The sequence below is a fragment of the Pteropus medius genome, unplaced genomic scaffold, assembly GCF_902729225.1.
Source record: "Pteropus medius unplaced genomic scaffold, Ma_sr-lr_union100, whole genome shotgun sequence".
Classification (NCBI taxonomy): domain Eukaryota; kingdom Metazoa; phylum Chordata; class Mammalia; order Chiroptera; family Pteropodidae; genus Pteropus; species Pteropus medius.
This window is the reverse complement of record NW_024348304.1, coordinates 1,185,549-1,205,459: the sequence shown is the minus strand read 5'-3', so window position 1 is coordinate 1,205,459 and position 19,911 is coordinate 1,185,549. Positions and strand designations below refer to the sequence as shown.

Below are 19,911 nucleotides of genomic sequence, written 5' to 3'. Positions count from 1 at the left end.
CAATATGGGGAGTCAGGAAAGATTTACTCTAAGGAGAAGAACAATCCAAGGAGAAGAAACAGCAGCTTCGAAGATTGTAGCAGGATGGAGCGTTCCTTCAAGGAACTGAGTAAAAGGCCGATGTGTGACGGAGAAGACGCTGGAAGGTGCTCCCGGGTCAGTCGGGGAGAGGACAGCACTTTGGGTTGTCACATGATCGAGGGCTGATGATCTCGAGCGTCTTGCAAAACCAGAAGAGCTCCCGCAGAATGAAGGACCAGCACTTCCGGCACCCCGCAGTGGCCCGTTTGAGACGTGCGGAGCCAGTTACCTAGATGAGAGGGACTTTGGTCCCTGCGATGGGAAATCACAAAGGTGTTTCTCTGTGGGGTGGAGACGGGGGCTGACAAGATCAAACATGTGTTTTAGAAAGGACACTATGCTCCCCAGTTTATTCTTCAGTTATGTACAAGTCGCTCCTTTCTACATGGAGGGCGACGGCACCATGTCACCCTCCTGCCTTAAGCATTAATCCAAGAGTGATGCTGGTCACTGTCCCCAGTGCTGACAGTAAATATTTGGCAGCGATAGTCATACCATTTTAGAATCCAAGGGACATTAAAGATAATCCAATCAGGCTCTCATTCTCCAGAAGAGGACTGAACTCTGAAGAAAACTAACGTGCTTAAGATCACACATCTAGTTAATTAAAAAAATGGGACTAGAAAAATAAAATAAAAACAAGAAATCTTTGGTTTCTAATCTAGTGGGTTTTTTCCCTCCACATTTCTTTTTTACTATTAATAGCAAGGATCTCAAAACCTTTATGCATGATCTGCATATTGGCAACAAATAAGCCCATGCTTTGGAAATTTCCACAGGCCTCTTACCGCCATCTAATGTCACCGATTTGTGTTCGCTTCTGACCTTGCGGGCACTTTCCCACTCCTGACTGAAAATACTCCTCTTTTCCCAAACTCCACGTAAGCCTCTCAGCATGGACGGACCCTGCTGTCCACTCTCTGGGGACAACATGCAGACCGGGGCGCAGGGCTGTCCGTGCTCGCAGCCCGGGACAGTCACTCCAAAAGCTGAGTGGCATGTGTATCAAGAGTCAGTCTTATTTGTTCCCCAAAATTATATATGACAATCTTACCTTTTTTGCAATTATATAAGTTAAATAAAATTTATATAAGCTGATGATACATGAGTACAAATTCTGGTTTGTATGCAAGCTAATCTGAGCTAAAAAGGTGAGTTGTCAAATTTAAATCGGATGTGGGTGACAGAAATATAAAAGAGTGAGAAAACATGAAGATCTAAAAAGCTTTTGTTTTCAGACGGTTTTGTAAATGTCTTAAAATTCGAATTCTCCTGGAAAGGCCAGAAAGCCTTTTCTAAATACCATCAGTAGGGCCCCACCTGGAAAGGGGAGCTTGGCAACTGAGGTGCACCTCTGTATTTTAAGTTGAATAAATTAATGATATTCACGTATTATTATTCATGAGTCCCGTTTTAAACCAGTTTTTGATCAACTGACTACCTGTAGGTCTCTCATGTGATCCATAAGAAAGTGCTTTATATATTAAACACCAAAATACCATTTCTAAAACAATCAAGATAGGCACAATTATATATGTAAGTGTGAGTGAGTGCATATGTATGTTTTTCATATTACCTTATGAAATCTTTATTATTTTATATAGATATAAGGGCAATTTTTATAATGGGTTAGTACTTACCCAAGGCATTTCATTCTAAAGGTATTGAATCTGGTTGACGTTTGATTTTGAATTTAGTAAAGGTAGACACTGGGTTGAAACAGAGTTTCTAGGTAAGAGCATTTTATATAAAAAGCCCTTGTCGGCTTCAGGTTCTGTCTAAGTAAAGCTTTCACGCTTTCGATTACACATATATTTTGATACATCCCAATGTCGCAGCATGGCCTTGACCAACATGACAAACTTATACAATGGTAGGAGAATTCTTTGGCAATTTTCAACACGACATTTACAGACCAAAAGTGGTCTGTAAAACCATTTTTGCAGAGTTGACTATGACAGGTAACACACCCCAGCCCTTGAACCTGACTTTAGAAATCCAAGTGTATTAAAAGCTGTCACCACAAATGGTGAAAAGCTCATAAAACTTGGTTTACTTCCAAAAGTACGTTTATTCTCTAAAGTCGAGTTATTTTGGAACTGCGGATTGTGTAAACTTCTGCTTAAACAATCAAACAGTTTATGATCTTCACTGATGTACTGAAATTCATCCAAGAATCTGGGACATCTTTTAGTTAAGTTAAACAGGAGGCAACAGCTGCTTCTTGAGCAGTAAGAAACTCCTTAAAAAGAGGAGAAAGAGAAGGGGCAGAAAAGAGGGAGACAGTAACCCAACGATGGAAGCCAGGAAGCGCGTTTGCCATCGGCTGAGGGGATGCTGTCCGCCGCCTGGTCCTCTGACGTCCGTAGTCTGTGATTCCCAGGAACGCTATGTGGTTTAGACTTGTCCTCTCCCAGGAAAGCGAAATTATAAAACAACTCAAAGTAAAATTTTAAGCTCTCTTGATTTCAATTTTTTATATAAAAAAGGCGAAAATAAAAACAATGTAAATAATCCACTAAAAAGATGCAGGCATTGATGCACGGAGGGAAAGTTTGACATAGATATCACTTCTGAGGCTCCTTCTGACTCAAATTCTTTGATTCGAAGCTGTCAAGTGAGGATAGGGTACGTGCCCGCAAGCCGCTGGCCACAGCGAGTCCCATTGTCCTCGAACGCTTTGATGTCGATGCCACTTATTTGTCATTTTGACATCTTTTCTCTGTGCGGTGAGGTATCATCCCTTCATTCTTCTGCTCTTAAAATGTTAGGTCCACCCTGTAAGCCAGGTGTCAGGCCAGGTCCCAGGGCTATGCAAGTAAAAACGGCAAGATTGGAGTCTCTAAGGCATCCTATTTTTCTCAACAGGATGATGAATTCTTTGAAGGCAAACACCTATTTCTTTACTTGGAATCTTAGAATCATAGAATTTTAGAGTCAAAAGGGACCTTAGAAGTAATATCCATACCACCCCTGACACCCCAAGCTCTCTCAATATAAGCTCCCTCACCCACCATGACTCAGATGAAATGACCACAATTACTTACCTCTACTCTCCTAAGACTCCGTTTAAATGACACCGATTAACAAGTCTAGTGTATTAACTACATGCCAGGCACTACTGTATGCATTTTACATACATACCGAATGTATGTGACATATTTAAGCCTCATTACAGCCCTCATAAGGCAGACGATGTTATCCCAGCTCACGGAAGCAAAGAAAGGTCAGGAGTCACTAGAGGTGCAGGGACTGTCCCCACTTCAAGCCCCTCTTCCTCACTACACCATCCTGCTCCTGTAGATGCGAAGAAAAGTTATTTAAACGTTTACCAACAAGATATTTTTAAGTCACTGATATTCCTTAGTTTTACTTTCTTCACCTTATGTACCAACCTTTAACCTGTTAATTTAGGTCTTGTCCAAAAATCTTTTCCAAAAGAATGTGCCATAGATTCTAGAATTATGGAATCAGATCTCAGTGTTTAGTTCACAGTAGCCCTGTTGGCACAGAGTAGTTGTATTACAGTCACACCTTGTTTCGATGATGACATCATCCAAAGGTTCTGTGTCCCATCGACCATATATGAGAACATTTCTGGCTGAAATAATGGCTTCTCGGATGACCCCGTAGGGTAGAGGATAAATGCCACAGACATTAAAAAAAGAATTGTTGACTTTTACCCCAAATCTAAGAGATGAGAATTCAGCAGACGCCATAGCCAAGCAGTAAAAACTCCTCTAGCCATTTAAGTACTTCTGGGTGAAGCATCTAAGTAATTCTTCTTGAATGGGCGCAGGTATGGAGGGGTCAGGTACCCGATCCTCCCCTCGTCTTTCTCCTGTGCGGTATTCAGACACACTTTGCTTTAATGAAAGCCCGCTGTGTTCTTTGTCTACCTTGCTTGTCCCATTTAGGAGCTGTCTTAAGTATTTAGGATCTGTTTCAAATATTTAAGATAAAAATGTTCAAATTACATTTGATAAGAAATGAGCAAACCGCGATCAAAGGTAACTGCCGTGAGCCGCTGGGCCTTGACTTCTGCCCACGGCGTCCCTCGGTCTGTCGTAGCGGGTACTTGGCCTGTGCTCGTGTCTGCGCACCAGCCGGCGAACATCCAGACCGATTCTGGGCGTCTGCTTAGTGGAAAGTCACAGGAGAACGACCTTCAGGGGGATTCCTTATAGTTCGGTGTCACCCTGACTTGCGACGAGTGGAGAAGTGGCGAGGCACACGATGTTTCCTGAGTCTCGCGAGACTCCTGCAGCTGTTCATTTCTCTAATACTAAACAAAACAAAACCTAACGGAATGAGTCACGGGTGCTGAGAAAGGCCCTTCGTCCTCAGGGCCGGCTCGACTTGCTTTGCTCCCACTTCCAAGCAAAGGCTTTGAGGGGCTGAGTGTCTTTTTCCGATCGTCGTCTTTGCTGGGGTTCCATTGGGAAGCACCTCTGTTCGTGAACACGGACAAGCTGCTGGGAATTATAATGATGCCTGGGATACTGACTTTTCTGATGATCACTAGCTGATATTCTGACTTCCTGGATGGAATAATAACTGGCGTAAAATTCTAGCCTGTGAAAGGCTATTTAGAAAGGACATACGATGTTTAATAAACTTGGAGACGATGTTGTCTGTCTGGAAATTCCTTTCTCCGCGTGCTGTTCTGGTGGTTGCTGACCACCGGAGTTCAAACAAGGCAATGCCGTTGCCTAAGAAATATATTTTTGGAGGTTTCACTGATAATGTAATTATGTGACATATTACTTTAAAATATTTCAGTATTAAAATTAGAACTCACCTATTTCGAATTTGAAATTTCATCTGTATAATGTTCAGTCGTGGGATCACAATAGCAAATCATGGGCCAGGAGCTAAATGGCTCGACATCCGATCCCAGACCAGCCATTAATTAGCCAAACCATTGTCCTCTTTGGGCTTCTGCTTCCTCTCTCGTGAAATGATGGTGTCATCATTCTCAGCGTCGCAAATTCTGTGATTCTCTGACACTCCAGAACTCCACGTGTCATTTCAGGTCGGCCGGGAAATTAGCATGTTTTTAAAAAAGTAATTTTAGAAATAATGAAACCATCGAAGACATTTTATAAAACCTTAGTACACTTTCATGTCATTTGATTAATTGAAAATTAAAAACCTCATCTTCTAAAAATACTTATTGCAAGTCACTCCCTGTCAGGCAGCACCTCACGCTCCTGTGTCTTGGCTGCATCTGCAGAAGTGCGTCCTATTTCCAGAGCGTCACATACAGAGAGTGGGCGCTTTTGCGATTTGGTACGGTTGAAAAATAGCTGTACTAGTTGGTGGTCCAGTGCCTACAACAGTCCTGAAAAGCATTTGCTTTCATCTACTAACTGGCTACCATGGTGGTAATGGATGACTTTTAAACAGCTGTCACAGCAGAAAACAAAACAAACTTAAAAAGCCACCCTCCCACACCATGCACAGAAGGCTTGCCAACAGCTGAGACAAATCCTTCTCAGAGCATTTTAACATGCGAACTTCTTCGAGGATCGTTGTTACAATTAAATAGAAACTCATAAAACTCAGACAAGCTAGCTTCATGGTTCCCACAGACCCAACGTGCCTAAATTTTCTGATGGGATTGTAGCAATTAGCGGTTTCCAGAAACATTTAAAATGTGTTAAGTGGCTGCAGGTATTGGCTTTTAAAACATACACAAGTCTTCAAATGCTTCAATCTACTATAAGCCCCATGAGCTACAGATGTCTGTACAATGTTTGCCCACAGTCTGGTGCTGAAGTTGTAATCAATATTAAATAGAAAAATATGGAAAGTAAAAAATTCTGTCTTAACATAGTTTTTATTTTTTTAATGGTCACATTACCAGCTCCCTTGTTACCTTGAACATCATGGAAATGGTCACTGACTCCTGTGGGAGACGAAGTTAGAACGAAAGGCGTTCTGAGTAGAAAGCTCTCGGTGTCGCTGGGCCGTGAGGCACCTGGAGACCTGGGTCCTGGACTGTGGCTAAGTGAACCACAAACATGTCAGCCTGACAGCGTTAACTGCTTATGACTCGTACGCTGGAATGTCCAGCTTTCTTTCACTTGTTCCTGGATAATTTCTCCCTGTCACGAGGCTCTTCTTAAATTGAAAGATTGAGCCTCTTTGTTTACACTATTTTACCTTTGATTGAAACTAGGCGGAAGGCAAGTTTATGGTTTGCCTTTTCATAACTGGCAGTGCTAAAAACAAGACATGAGAATAAAAACATGACTTTTGAAGAAAATGCATTTAACAGGCGGTTCCCTCCTCTAGTGACCGACATAGTTATCTCCCCTGGAGACACAGCCAAGCCTCATGTCCTTTATATATATTTTTTCTTTTAGATTCCGCGTGGACAACTCATAAACAGAAACGAGAAACACAAAGAGAAACTGGTAATGTTCACCAATCAGCCTGAAGATTCTGAAAGGTAATAATGACATTTGACTTAGAAGATGTTTGCCTTTAATAGTAACATTCTAATTGGAGCACTGTGCTTTCCGACACAGATGATGAGTCTATGAGGGATAGAACTGTGCAGAAAGATAAGAAAAAGGTGGTGGATAACCATCTTTCGTGGTTTTCATTTCTCTGATTGCTATTGCTAATCGAACATTCTTTCATTGCTACCCAAGGGGCGAGAATTATGGCGGTTTATGGAGGAATTATGGAGGCGGGTTATTTGATTTTTAAAGTATTTGGTAGATTTTCTTTGACAAGTTTGGCCCCTAAGATAATTTCTCTTGAGTAGCACAAATATTCTCCTAGGAAACAACTCGATTTCATTAACGAGGTGAAAAGATAGCTATATTTTCTGTCCTGACTTATTTAAGCCTTAACTTGGGTATAGGGTGAGAGATTCACTAAGTCTCTTATTAAAAAAGGCCCTTCCTCAGCCATTCGCCACATTCTATCAACCTTCCATGGCATTTCTCAAACCTTGTCCTAGTCACCGACCCACACAGTTATTTCTTTGACTTCTTGTCACCTTTTATGTCCAAGACACTGTGCTAGCTGCTTGCAGAAGGTGAATCGGATGCAGATCCTATGTTCTAGCTGCTTGCAGTTGAGAAACGAAACACATGCACACACCAAAGTATCAAATACACTGAATGTTTTGCTTCTTCAAGGAGCCACCAACTGATGAAGCACTCTGGGAAATCGGAGGAAGGCGAGAGTCTTAGTTGTGAGCATCAAGCGGGGCCGGGTGGGGAGCCTTCCAGGCTGAAGGCGGAGTGTGTACAAAATGTCACGGTCAGAAAGGGGCCAGTGAGCAGGTCAGTTTGGCTCCTACATCTGGCGTATGATACAAACATATCTTGCGTGAGAGGCTAAGCGGCTAACGTATTCCATAGGCCAATGTTTGTCTGTAAAGACAAAGCTTCTTTGAAGTGAAAGATGATTTAAAGAAACAGTAAGATTCAGGTTCTTAAGTCAGTGTTCCTCAAATTAGGGTTCTCGTGACCTGTGGGTCTGGAGACATAGTCTCAGGGTTCTTGGTCTGTCAGCATCTTCATCAAGAGAGGCCCATGCAGACTCTGCAGTATGAGAATCACGACTGCACCAGGCAGCCATTAAGAATTTTGAACAGGGGTTGACAACAAGTTGATGTGACAACAGTTTAAAATGGGCAAGGAAGAAGACTAGAAGCTGAATAAATACAGAAACGTCGACTGCTCCTGTTGCTCTCGGCCAGCCGTGTGCAGTATCTGTAACAAGCATTTGAGCCTTTAGTTGTATAAATTCGGCATTTTGTTATGCACTACTCTTTATTATTCTATAACTGTGCTGCTGTGTGTATAAATCTTGTCTCTTTGATAAGATTTTATTTACGTTAAAGAAAAGAACTCAGCACACGACAGTATGACCCACTTTAGGTCTATGAAAAGAATTAATCCACTTCATATAAATTTTTATAAAATGTAAGTAAAATATAAATTTACACCACAGGTAGTCTGCGGGGTAACTGACCCTGTCGACAACCTGTAGGACACTGTGGATACTGGAGAAGCCTAGAAAACAGCGCGCGATGCTGAGTGACTTCTAGGGAAGATGACCCCTCATCGCCTCTGGTAGCACAGGTCCATAGTGGGACGATATTACCCATTTTAAAAGGAAAGGATGAAAGGGAGGAAATGAAGGAAAGAGAGGAAGGGAGGGAGGGAGGAGAGAAGAGTAGAGAGGAGGGAAGGGGAGAGAAGGAGGAGAGGAGGGAGAAGGGGAAGGATGGAGGAGGAAGGAGGTAGGTTGTCCTGTGGCAGAAGACAGAGTACCCTCGGCCTTCAGCTGCAGCCCACCCTGCAGAGCTAGTGTACCTCCCTCCCCCGCGCCCCTTTGCCCCTTGCACGCCATTCCCTTCCACGTGGAGAATGATAAGGGCTCGGTGAGCTCCCGAGTACCCACTATTCTCCGGCCTCTCCTCAGCAATGCATATTAATGTTTAGATTCTACCTACCAATGATGACAATAATACAGAAGTTGGTAGTTAACATATTCTTTTCTACAGCAGAGAAAATTTTGTATTTCTGAGAGAAAGAGAGTCAAGTAGGTCCCTTGACAGTAATTTTAAATGTGCAGGAGATGGTTTTCAGGTCGACCTTTAGGGTGCACATGACTTGGGGTCCAGAAGGCTGCACGGATGAGGGAGCGGCCGCAGCTCCTGTCATGTCTCCACGGAGTGGGGAAGAAGGGGGTGATGCAGGCCACCACCGGGCAGGGGCGGAATGGCGAGTGCTCAGTCGCCCCTTCCTTTTTGAGCTGAACCTTTTTTAAGTTAGGATCAGCAGGGATAAAATTTGCTAGCGCTTTAGTTTTGTGTACTGATAGGATGATGGTTATACCAAGCTTCTTCTCAAAAAGTAAAGGAGTAGAGGAAATGACGGGGACTCCAGTGGGGGACCGTCAAAACCACAGCGTCTCATGGCTTTTACGTTCTCTTTAAGAGAAGCTCAGAGCACATTGTTTTAAAAGCAGCCCCACTCCACACATGGTCCTGGGGCCATCCCTGTTTAGAAGCTCTTACAATGCCGGCTCTCATTTCAATATTTCTAAAGCAGATATTTCCCTGTACTAACAGTTATTTTAAGAGATGTACGTATTTCTAAAAAATGAATTACATGTTCAGAAAATGATAATGATAACCTAGTAAGAAAAATGATGATGATGGATTATAGCCCCAAGCAGAGGTAACCTCAGAAGAATAAAACGAACGGTACGTTCTCGTGACCCGCCCCTTCTACCTGGTGTCAAACTCATCCAACCTGTGCATCAACGTGCGTCGAACACAATGGGTGCCATCCCGGCTTGCCTTCTGGACCCATACTGGGTTCCGCTGCGCTTGAGGAGCTCCTGTGTCTTTCCCCATATTCAAAGCATTCAAATGTCTTTATGCAAAACACTGGTGTGCTGTAAGAAAGTTGAAGTTTTTTTTTTTTTTTTTCCATGTGAATAGCATATTCTCCTCCAGATGCAGTATTTGGCAGCCAAACAGCTGCTGGCTATTAAATGTCCCTTAAAGCCCCATTTTTTTTTTCCTCATAAAAGGAAGAGAAGGGTAGGGATGTTTATGGGGTGGCAGGCAGATGTTTTCGTGGGAGAAGAGTATATATGTGGTAAGTGAAAACTAAAGTGATCTCTTTTACGATATCAACGCCATTTTTACAATTCTTTTGGCCTCTTTATTTTTAACCTCCTTCTCATCTGACCCTAAATTAAACTATTCTGGAAAGGCAGAATAACGAGCTATTTATGTAGTTGCCGTCCACCCTACAGAGGAGTTAACGGTGCCATCCGCTTCCGCAGACATAGATTATTTTCTGTCCATTCATATCGTTTTGTTGGGTAGAAGAGAAATTGATTTTGAAGTGCTGAATTAGGATTTTTAATGACTCACAGGACATCACAGGTCATAATTTTTCCTCATAAATTTTACTCTTAGTCACGCTTTAGATAGTTTCGATATTAAAGTTCATGAGACAAATTTCTCAGTTTTTTAGAAATTCTAGTTCTTCAAACCAATAATCATCAAAGTCATAATGGGCTTCCAGACGACAATCTAGTTTAGTCTCTTTTCTTCCCAAAGTAAGAGAGCAGCATCTCAACCACGTGTCTCTGTGCAACATAGTCAATAAAATTAACTTCCATTGGATGGATAAATTCACAGAAATTTAAGACAAGGGGCTTTTGGAAAACTCGAGTTTTCAGCCAGACTCTATAAAACACATTTTGGAAAAGCCTCTTCCATGCAAACAACGCCCACGGGATAAACGTAGACTTTCCACCTTCTGAGGCCAAGCTTACACAGAGCGCCCGGGAAGAGAGCGTAGCGTAGCTTTTGTCCTGTTGGTTTTTAAGACTTCATGCCTAATTTACTCTGTTTGATTCGATGCAACGATCGCTCGTAAAGCTCCTACCATGTGCTAGAAAGTATTTGGGGAGATACTGTTGGAAAGAATGCCCGATTAGAATTCTCCAGAGAACCTCGTTATCCGTTATCTGGGAAGGACTGGTGCTGCCTCCCCGCGTAAAACCCGTGTGTGTGGAGACGGGGTGTGACGGCTTTGACCTCCACGGAAACGTCCTTGGTGTTAGCGGTGGAGGCGGCGCTTGCTCGGAGGCCTGCGGGACGCTCCGGCAGGCCGCAGACAGCATCATGCGGCCAGCTGAATGAGTTGCCTTTTTTCCACAGAAATCTTCAGAGTTTAAGCTAAAGGCATCTCCTCCAACATGGTAATGAAATGCACAGAGCCTCCATAGCGATACACTCGGTTTCCGTGGCTTGAACTTGACATGTTCAAAGCCATTTAACTTGACGGCAGATGTTGCAAAATTTGGTTTTCGCTGCAATTTGGAAATGACAAAGTCATGATTCTCTGCTGCTCTGACAGGAAGTCATGTGACTACACCAAGTGAAGAAATAATGGGGGGAAAAATGAAGGGACTCAAGTTTGGAAAATTCGGTTTGGTTTTGGTTTGGACCTCTCTCTTTTATTCCTTCATATAAATTGCAAATTTAAATTTAATACTCGGCAAATTGGTTTTCTGCTTTGAATACTACGTATGTCTCTGCTCAGGTATAGGTTTACTTTTGAGAGTAGGCAGGTTATGTTCAGAATTTGTTGGAAACACATTTTTATTCCTCGCTTTTAGTCGTTTCTATTATTTGCTAATTTTTATATTGACATAATACTTTAGCAGACACTTGATATTTTGAACACACGGCTCTGTCAGATAGAATTTTAATTACTTAAATCACATAGGACCTCACTTTCCAAGGCAAATGGACCAGACCATCGTTTTGCTGTTTCGCATCTGGCAAGTACTTCTAAGCCAGGGCATCTGCTTTCCAAACACAATTACTTTCCTTGTTCTAAATCACGTAGGGTCCATTATTCTCTTTCTATAACCAGATCGGTGTTTTCAATCGTTGTAGAAAATACCAGCACATTAAAAAGCAAAATAAAATTTATTTTAAGACTTAAAGCATTTGGGCGATTTGCCTTTAAAAAAATGTTTCATTTTAATCTGCACTACACCACATTTTATTTTGAAACACAAACAGGAAGGGAAATGTAAATAACAGCGACAAAACTCAGATACCTTAGACTGTCATTATTACGAATACTGAATGTGACACTAGGGAGCAATTATTCATAATCTGACTTACGTTTGTTTAATATTTTCCAGAACTTGGAAAGTGTTATTCAAATTTATAGCGAAATTTAGAGTAGGTTTCGAGGTACGCAGAGAAGTGAACTTCGGTACGAGGTTCTTGGTCATTTCTCCTTGCTTCTGCGTCTTATCTGCTGAATGGTTAGCTGTTCTTTATGGGCAGAGCGGGTCGCATGGGCAGCACACGCAGCAAGTGCTCTGGAAACGTCTGCTGCGGGCGTGGACAGGCGGAGACTAATTGAGCCCGTCAGGTCTCTACTCCTGTGATAAACTCAGGGCAACACTGTTCTGATCTCAGCAGGTGAACCTGCCGCCATGCCGTCTCCTCATCCTCCTTGTTTTCCCTTCTCTTTCTTTTTGAAAGTGGTTTTTATTTTCGAATTATAATATTAAAATAGGAGTTATCAGTCAGTTCTTTCTGTGTGGGGGCAACTATAAGAGGTGCTATATTTATGCACAAGGCTTTAGTATTCGCAAAATTCAGCCAAAAAGAAAAGAACACTCGCGTTGAATCCTGCCGTCCAAAATAACTACTGATAGAATTTTTCAAATATCTCTCTACCTCTTTATTTTTTTTTAAATATGGGACCATAGTTTTCGCGACTTTTTTGGTAGGTGTATTATAAACATTTTCCCGAGTCAATATTTATCTCTATCACATCCGGTTATATAGTTGTATCAATATTCATTTAACTGAACCTCTGAGACATTCTGGTGGAATTCAGTCTTTTGCTATTAGGAAAATGCTACAACGAACATACTTGTCTTTAAATCTTTGTGTATATTCGCTTTTGTTTTCTTAGGGTAAATTCCTAAAAGTGGAATTGTTGAGTCAAAATATAGGAAAACTTAAGACTTTGCATATGTACTTTACGGTGCCCTCAAGCAAAATAAGACCAGTTTACTCATGTCCTTTTTCTGTGATTCTATCAGCTTCTGATCATAGCCTAGACTATTATTATTATTATTATTATTATCATATTATAAAATTGTGGTATTCTACCATTTCCTCTTTACTATGTGGAATACTTCTATCAGTAGAAATTGCCCCCAAAACTATACGGTTATCCGCGGATGCAGGGTATATGAGAGGCAGTATAAACACTTGGTATTTCATGTGTCAGCTTCTGAAGCAACGAGGACATTTCTTTCCGGGGAGACGTTATCGGTATTCATCTTTACTAGACTCCATGCTTCACCTCTCTTTCCAACCCCGTCTTCTCTGGACCTGCTCTGCAGTGCGTTCCAACCCTAGCTCTGCTGGTTTGGCATCGAAACTGGTAGTATTCTCGGTCTCTTATGTTCACCCCGAATTCTTATGTTGAAGCCCTTAACCAACGTGACTGTGTTTGGAGATAATCAAGGTTCAATGAGGTTATGCTACCATAGGATTCATGTCCCCATGAGAGGAGACCCCAGAGAGCTGGCTGAGCGCCCTGTTGCCATGCACGCGCTCCCAAGAAGAGGCTGCATGAGCGCACGGCAAGGCCGCGCCCTCTGAGAGCCGAGAACAGGTCTCAGTGAAACGCACGTCGCCCGCTGCTTGATCTTGGACTTTCGGCCCCCAGAACGGTTTCCGCCGCCCATCGCAGTGTTCCCTCGGGGCAGCCCGCGCCCCTAGGACACGTCTTCGTGCTTCAGGTGTGTTTTATGGATTTTATCTGTGCTTCTTGTTGACCTCGTTGATGTGCGGAGGAATCTGGATTAGGCAGGTACTGACATCCAACAGCATCTAGAAGGGCAGGCAATATACTGGGAAATATTCTCCTTATAAAAGTACCGCAAGCACTTTTATTCTCAAAGATACGATCACTAAACCTGGTTGAATTTAAGGCGCGAGGATTTATTTCACCCTACATAGTGGTAATTTTTTTCTGTCTCTATTACATTGTATAAATTATTAGAGGATGATGAAACCCCTTCCTATCAGCGGCTCGGGGTAAGGCACACCTATCCTTTTGAGCAAAGCTGATAGCAGAAATTCTTATTTGTTGATAAGTAAAGAACAGCCACTATCTCCATGACGCTACTTAAAAAACAGCATTATGGTTAGGAGTGTGGTTTCTTGCGTCAGATTGCCTGAACTCAAATCACATTTTTTAGGTCAATTAGTTAATCTCTCCAAAACCTTCGCTTCCTTAAGTCTTCCCGATAGGCATAACAGTTGTGAGGATTAGATAACATAATATATAGAGTTCTTGACACATAGTAAGCATTCGATCACCGTGTAGTATTCAAAACAACCAGCTAACAACCGACTTAGCTCTGGTACAGAAAATAGTTTGCCTTAAAAATATTTCAAATTGCTATCATTTTCTCTTAGAAGCAGTCATATAAAGTTAGGTACAATTCTATATATTACTCAAAAATGTGTGTGTCACTGACCGCTTTCTTACAATAAGAAATGAGAAGCATCTAGTGTAGTTCTTGGCCCGTAGTAAACTTCAGTAACTATTTCTTGAGTGAGTGAGTAAAAATCACATAGTAAGATGATGTAACTGATTTTAGCTCACCCCATGTGGGATCGAAGGAGGGTGGATCTCGATTCTTCTGCAGTTACTCCATAGAGCTTCGGAGTTACAGACGAGCAGAGCAGGTCCTTGAAGACCATCGCTTCCTTCGGCATCACTTTGTTTACCATCGATGAGATACTGCAGGAATTTAACTCTTATTTGTATCGATTGGCCTACAAAATGGATTTTGTCATTCGTAGTTTTGTTTAAGGTTGATAGGTTAAAGAACCTATCAGTGGTTTTAAGTGAGGACTTATTGTATGTGTGAGACCTGTCGTAACTTTATCGATCTGAATTTATAAAGCTAAACTGGAACCTTGTTATTTCCTCTGGGCTCCCTATTCCTTCTATGTACGATGCTGCTTGGGTTCATGTAAGCATCACATATCCACTGTGACATCTTTTTTCTGACACCAAATGAGTGATTTTTTTCCACATCGGTTCTCCAACGTGAAATGGGTGTTCAACGACTCAATTCCGACACCAGGTGCCCGGAGTCAGCATAGACCCCACAGGTTAAAGACTCATCCCACAAGACTGTCCCCACTTTGAACTTCAGTCGTAAGTCCCAGGGGCCACTTATACTTCTGACTGACCAGTTATAGATTTTGGGGGTCTTGTAAATACTCCTCACGTTCAATAATTCACTAGAACAACTCACAGAATCCCAGAAACCATGTTATACATTTACCAGTTTATTATAAAGACACGACTCAGAAACAGTGGAAGCAATGCAGAGGGGGTGGAGTGGAGCAGAGGGGAGCTGGTGCCCCGCTTCCCAGCCCTCCCTGGGTACAGCAGCCTGAAGCTATGTACGGGACCCGCCCCGAGTCACCTCCTTAGCACAAACTTAGGTACGGTGAAAAGGAGCTCCTTCTCAGTAACAAAACACTCCTATCATCCAGGAAATTCCAAGAACAAGGGGCCAAGACAAAAAGTAAGTTTTTTATCAGACCGCGCCAGGTTTGGGCCCCCTGGTCTACATTGCCCTGCTCCTCCGTGTGGTCAACTATGCCCGAAACCTGCGGGTCTGCTGTTGTTGTCTGCATTCATTAATACCCCAACTGGGCATTAGAGCAGTTAAATAACACATGTAAAAATCACAAGACATGAAATAGTGTAGATGGAAATTTAAAGAAATATCGCACCTCCATGGAATTAATTTGCTTAATTCACTGACATTTGACTGTCATACATCGCATATTGGTGCATCCTGGTTTCTACCAAACTTGAGTAGATTTCGCTTTAATGGAATTTTCTTTGATTTCTCTTGGCGATTTAGAAGTCCCTTGCTTACAACTGTCAAAGCTGAATGTCTATGCTATGGTCTGAGTTAAAACGCACCACTGATCATTGTTTTTAATGATTTCGAGGCTGTTTCCCTCCGCACTCGTGAACTGTTAGTCGTTAGTGCACCTACAGAGAAACAGCCAGCGACAAAACAGAACGGAAACCCCGCACGCATCAGGGCGGCCCCGCTACCGCCACCCCGCTACCGCCACCCCGCTACCGCCACCCCCCGCTACCGCCACCCCGCGCGCTGCCCTTTCCCGGTGAGATCTTCACCACCGGAAAACACCGTTTTGCTCTGAGCTCTTCGCCCTTCGGAGTCCATACTTCAATTTATTTCTACCTTGAGTCCAAACGTTAAGGGCGAACCCCATAAATATACAATGAGATAGCTCTGTGCCCTCAGGGGCTTAGTCCACAGAAAAGCCCACGGCATATTTATCCGAGTCTAACATTTCAACGTCTTTAAATAAATCCGTATTTAAAAAGTCAGACCACTAGGTGATGTGTCTACGGTCAAATGCCTGACAATCATCAATAATCTGTAGATTATTTTAAAGAAGTGAGTTAATCGTCGTTACATTGAACCTACCTGCGAATCAGGGAATAAGCCCGGCTTCCTTACCGAGCCAGGGTGAGGACTGAGCGAGGACTGGGTGACACAGCACAAGTAAAAGCGAAGTTTAGCAAAAGTCCGACTTGGGTCAAGCCGTGTGTATCCATCTGCCTGTCCACACGTCTACGGGACGTCTTCGGGCGGATGTGCGGAAGACACCCTAAATAAGAGGCTCAGAGAGCTCCTCGTTCCCCCGACTCCCCCAGATTTGCTCCTCCCTCCGTCTTCCCTGTCTCAGTAAAGGGCACCTCCATTTTCTTCTGGCTGCTAAGTCTAAGATGGCTTAGCGGCATCCTCGAACGCTTTTCCTCTCTCTGTCCCTTTCCCCTCCTACTTAAGTTCGAATCACACGTTTTCTCTCCAAATCCCCCAGCACCCTGCGCTCTGTCCGGCCTCCAGCGCCTCTGCCGGGTGACTGCCAGGTGACTGCGGTGGCTTTCCCAGTCGTCCCCAGGGTGCCCACGCTAGCCTCCCTACGGGCTACTCCAATCCCAGCAACCCCAGGAATACTGCTGAAAAGAAGTCACATCATGTGACTCCTGTATGTCCTCAGAGGAAAAGCCAAGGCTTTCTAACAGCCGAGAGCCCTCCTCGAGCTGGTCCCCGCTGCCAGCTCCAGCTCCCGCTCGCTCCCCTCCGGCCAGAGCTTCCTCCTGGCCTTCGGACACACCTCAGATCTTGGCACTGTCCGCCGCGACAGGGAACGCTGTTTCCCGAGGAAGCCGCATGGCTCGCTCCTTCGCCTCCTGCCAGGCTTGCTGGAATGTCCCCTTCTCGACGAGCCCCGTCTTCCATCACCCAGTCGTATGCCACTGCGATCCCCACTTCCCCAGGCCACCACCCCATAGTCCTGGTCCTGCTCACCTTGCTTTGTACTTGCTATAACACCTGTACCTGTTAAAATGCTAACTAGACAAAAAACCACTGCAGACGGGAAAAAGATACCCTAGGAAGCGTCGGCGAAGAACCAGGACTGACAATTACAGCAGAGAACGGGCGAAGGAATAACGGGCGCATTGAAATGCGATCGACATCACTGGTGATCAGGAAAATCACAAATCAGAGACAGTGCGATACTCATTATGAGCGAAGACACGAATACATCTAGAGCTGGCAACAGTTGCAGGAAAATCAAAGTTTTTTACGTAGCCGATAGAAATGAAAAGCGATATAACCAATTTGGAAAGTAATCTGGAAGCATTATTAAAAGTTTATATGGTCATATCCTTTGACCTGACAACCTAACTTCGGTACCTCTGTTCTAGGAGAATAAAGTACCAGTATGTGAAAACAGATCTAGACAAATCTTTCTTTTACAGTATTGATTTTAGTGACATTAAAAAGAAAAAATAATTAGGAAAAAACTCATATTCCATCATAGGGAAATGATTAAATAAATTTAATCCATTCATGATTTTCAAATGTTATTTGGCCATTAAAAATCATTATTTACAGCTACAGTATAAAAATATCCAATAAAGAAAAAATACATAGGCCATTCTTTGAAAAGATATAGCCCAATGTTTTGATAAATACATAAGTGTATGTACCATATCAGAGAACCTAGATTTTAATATCAATCCTCAAAAAAAAAGTGACATTTAAAACAAATTACATGACCACTCCGAGTCGGTGTAGGGTAGTGGCTCCTTTAACTTACGAGGAAAATAAAACCTTCGTGCACACAGCAGGGGCCCAGTATGTGACCCCCGGATAAACGAACAGGCATCAGCTGCTGGACAGGGAGGGAACTAAGCACTTGCCCAGATCACCGCCAGGCGGTGGCAGAGGCATTCTAGAACCCGGACCTTCAGGTCCAGGCCCAGGGCTGTCTCCAGGAGGACAGAGGGTCGGGAGCACAGCTGGACACAGATGAGCGTATTGCCTGCGGCGATGGCAGGCTCATCTGGAAAGCTCTGGTAAACATCCCGGCTCTGAATTTCCCTCAGGTGAGAATCGTAACCTCCACTGAAGGACCACAACGTTCCCACTTAGAAAGCTCATTATTCTTTGTTTTGTGGTTTTTGTTTTTGTTTGGTGTTTTGAAGCTTAGAAACTAATTTTAAACACATGAGACACAAAATGATGCCTAACCGCCAGATGTCCTGCTCCGGAGCCTGGGGCTGTCAGGAGCGGGCCAGGAACCGCCAGCCTTTTTGCAGGACCGGCCTTGGGCTTCCGTGGTAGGCCCTCCTGGGGTCCCTCCAAGTCCTGGGGTCCCTCCAAGCTCAGTACGGCTGCCCAGGGCTCCTTTTTGTGGAACATTTGATTAGTACGTTTTCTGGACTTTCCTCACACCCCCAAAACTTCCTCTCTTGCCCCCTACTCATCTGGCCTCATCAAAAGCATCCACTGACGTGGCTGAGAGTCCATTCACAAGTCGCCCAGACGCACTGCAGCTACCAAATTTCCCCCTTGACCTTCAACTCCCACGCTCCTCCCCAGCACACATTTCCATTTTCACGAATATTCAGAGTCTCTTGCCAAAAAGTGACCTTTGCTTTCACTCTCACCTAGACCCAAAGAACCAGTTTCGCTTTGTGACATTTCCCTTTGGGTTTAGCTCCACCCAAGGTACCTTATTTTCCAGTATATTTTTGCTTTTTTCTCTTCCTAGAGCCTAGCGGAGGACTTGAAGTGGCAAGCTGGGCTGGGGTTCCGGAAATATGCTCGATGAAAAGGGACAAAATGCTCTCTGAGGGAATAAAAAAAAAAACAAGAAATGTGCCTGGGCAGGGCAGTCACTCCCCCCACCAATCAATCACACAGCGAGCGCCCACGCTTCTCTTTGAGAGGACAGCTCTGTCGCAGGAAAAGGATGTTTCTGACCCGCAGTGCAGTCGGTCGGTGGGAGGCTGGGAGCTGGGAGCCCGCTGGGCAGGGCGCTACGTGTGCCCAGGGGTCTCTGCCACCAGCCCGACAGGTGCCAACTGCCAAAACTCTGCGTGAAGATGAAACACGTTGCCCACAAGTGTGGAAAACCCCTCAGCCTGACAAGTTCTAACGAGGTACAGTTTTGAGAAATTGGGTCTAATTTCTACTAAAAACGGCTGACGGCCCAACTATACAGTTTTCGAGAAATGCTGGACTTGCGCAGCGCCCTCTCCTTTCTCGGGTCATGCGGGGGGGTCTGCAGCTTTTGTGGCGTCTGTAGTTTTTGTGGGTCTTCTGTGCAGAGCTCCCCGGCGGCTGTCTTGCTAAACCCGCTTAGCGCTCGCAGGTGGGGCTGCTGTCGCCTGTTGGGGTGGGAAAGGCGAGTGGACGTCCCTCTAGCACGTCCGTGTCCACCTGGGGCAGCGAAAGAGCCGATTCGAAGTGGCCGCAGTGTCTCCACTTACTCTAGAAGAAATGCCACGTGCCACCCCAGCGTTGCCAGGCAAGGTTCTGCCCGTGAAGCTGTTCCTGAGAGGGGACACCTGGGCACTGCTGGCCCCTGGGGTGCTTCTGGGTGCGCACAGCCCACACGACAGCGCCTCGTCTCCTGAGTCAGGCGCTTCACAGAGCAACTCAGGTAGCTACCCTGACGAGTGACCTGCTCTGATGTCCCCTCGAAAAGATGAAGCTCCCTTAGTTTCCTTCCTTATCCGCAGGTGACAAAGGGATGCTTCTCCTCCGGACACTGCAGTTTGGGTTTACGTGGCTCATTTTCTCTTTCCAGGACATTCTTCCGCAGCTTAGCGCACAGTCAGCTCCCACTGAGTGTGTGTGTGTGTG

The 19,911-nt window shown here is 44.2% G+C and overlaps 1 protein-coding gene across 2 annotated transcripts in view; it reads left to right on the top strand.

Moving 5' to 3' along the window:
- Window positions 1-6,491: 6,491 nt before the first annotated feature.
- Window positions 6,492-19,911, top strand: part of TNIP3 (TNFAIP3 interacting protein 3) — a 67,731-nt gene continuing 54,311 nt past the window's right edge. For both annotated transcript variants that reach the window (XM_039879532.1, XM_039879530.1), the window contains exon 1: window positions 6,492-6,538. In XM_039879532.1, coding sequence (XP_039735466.1) covers window positions 6,507-6,538 — 32 coding nt within the window. In that variant the 5' untranslated portion in view covers window positions 6,492-6,506. The remainder of the gene's footprint in view (window positions 6,539-19,911) is intronic.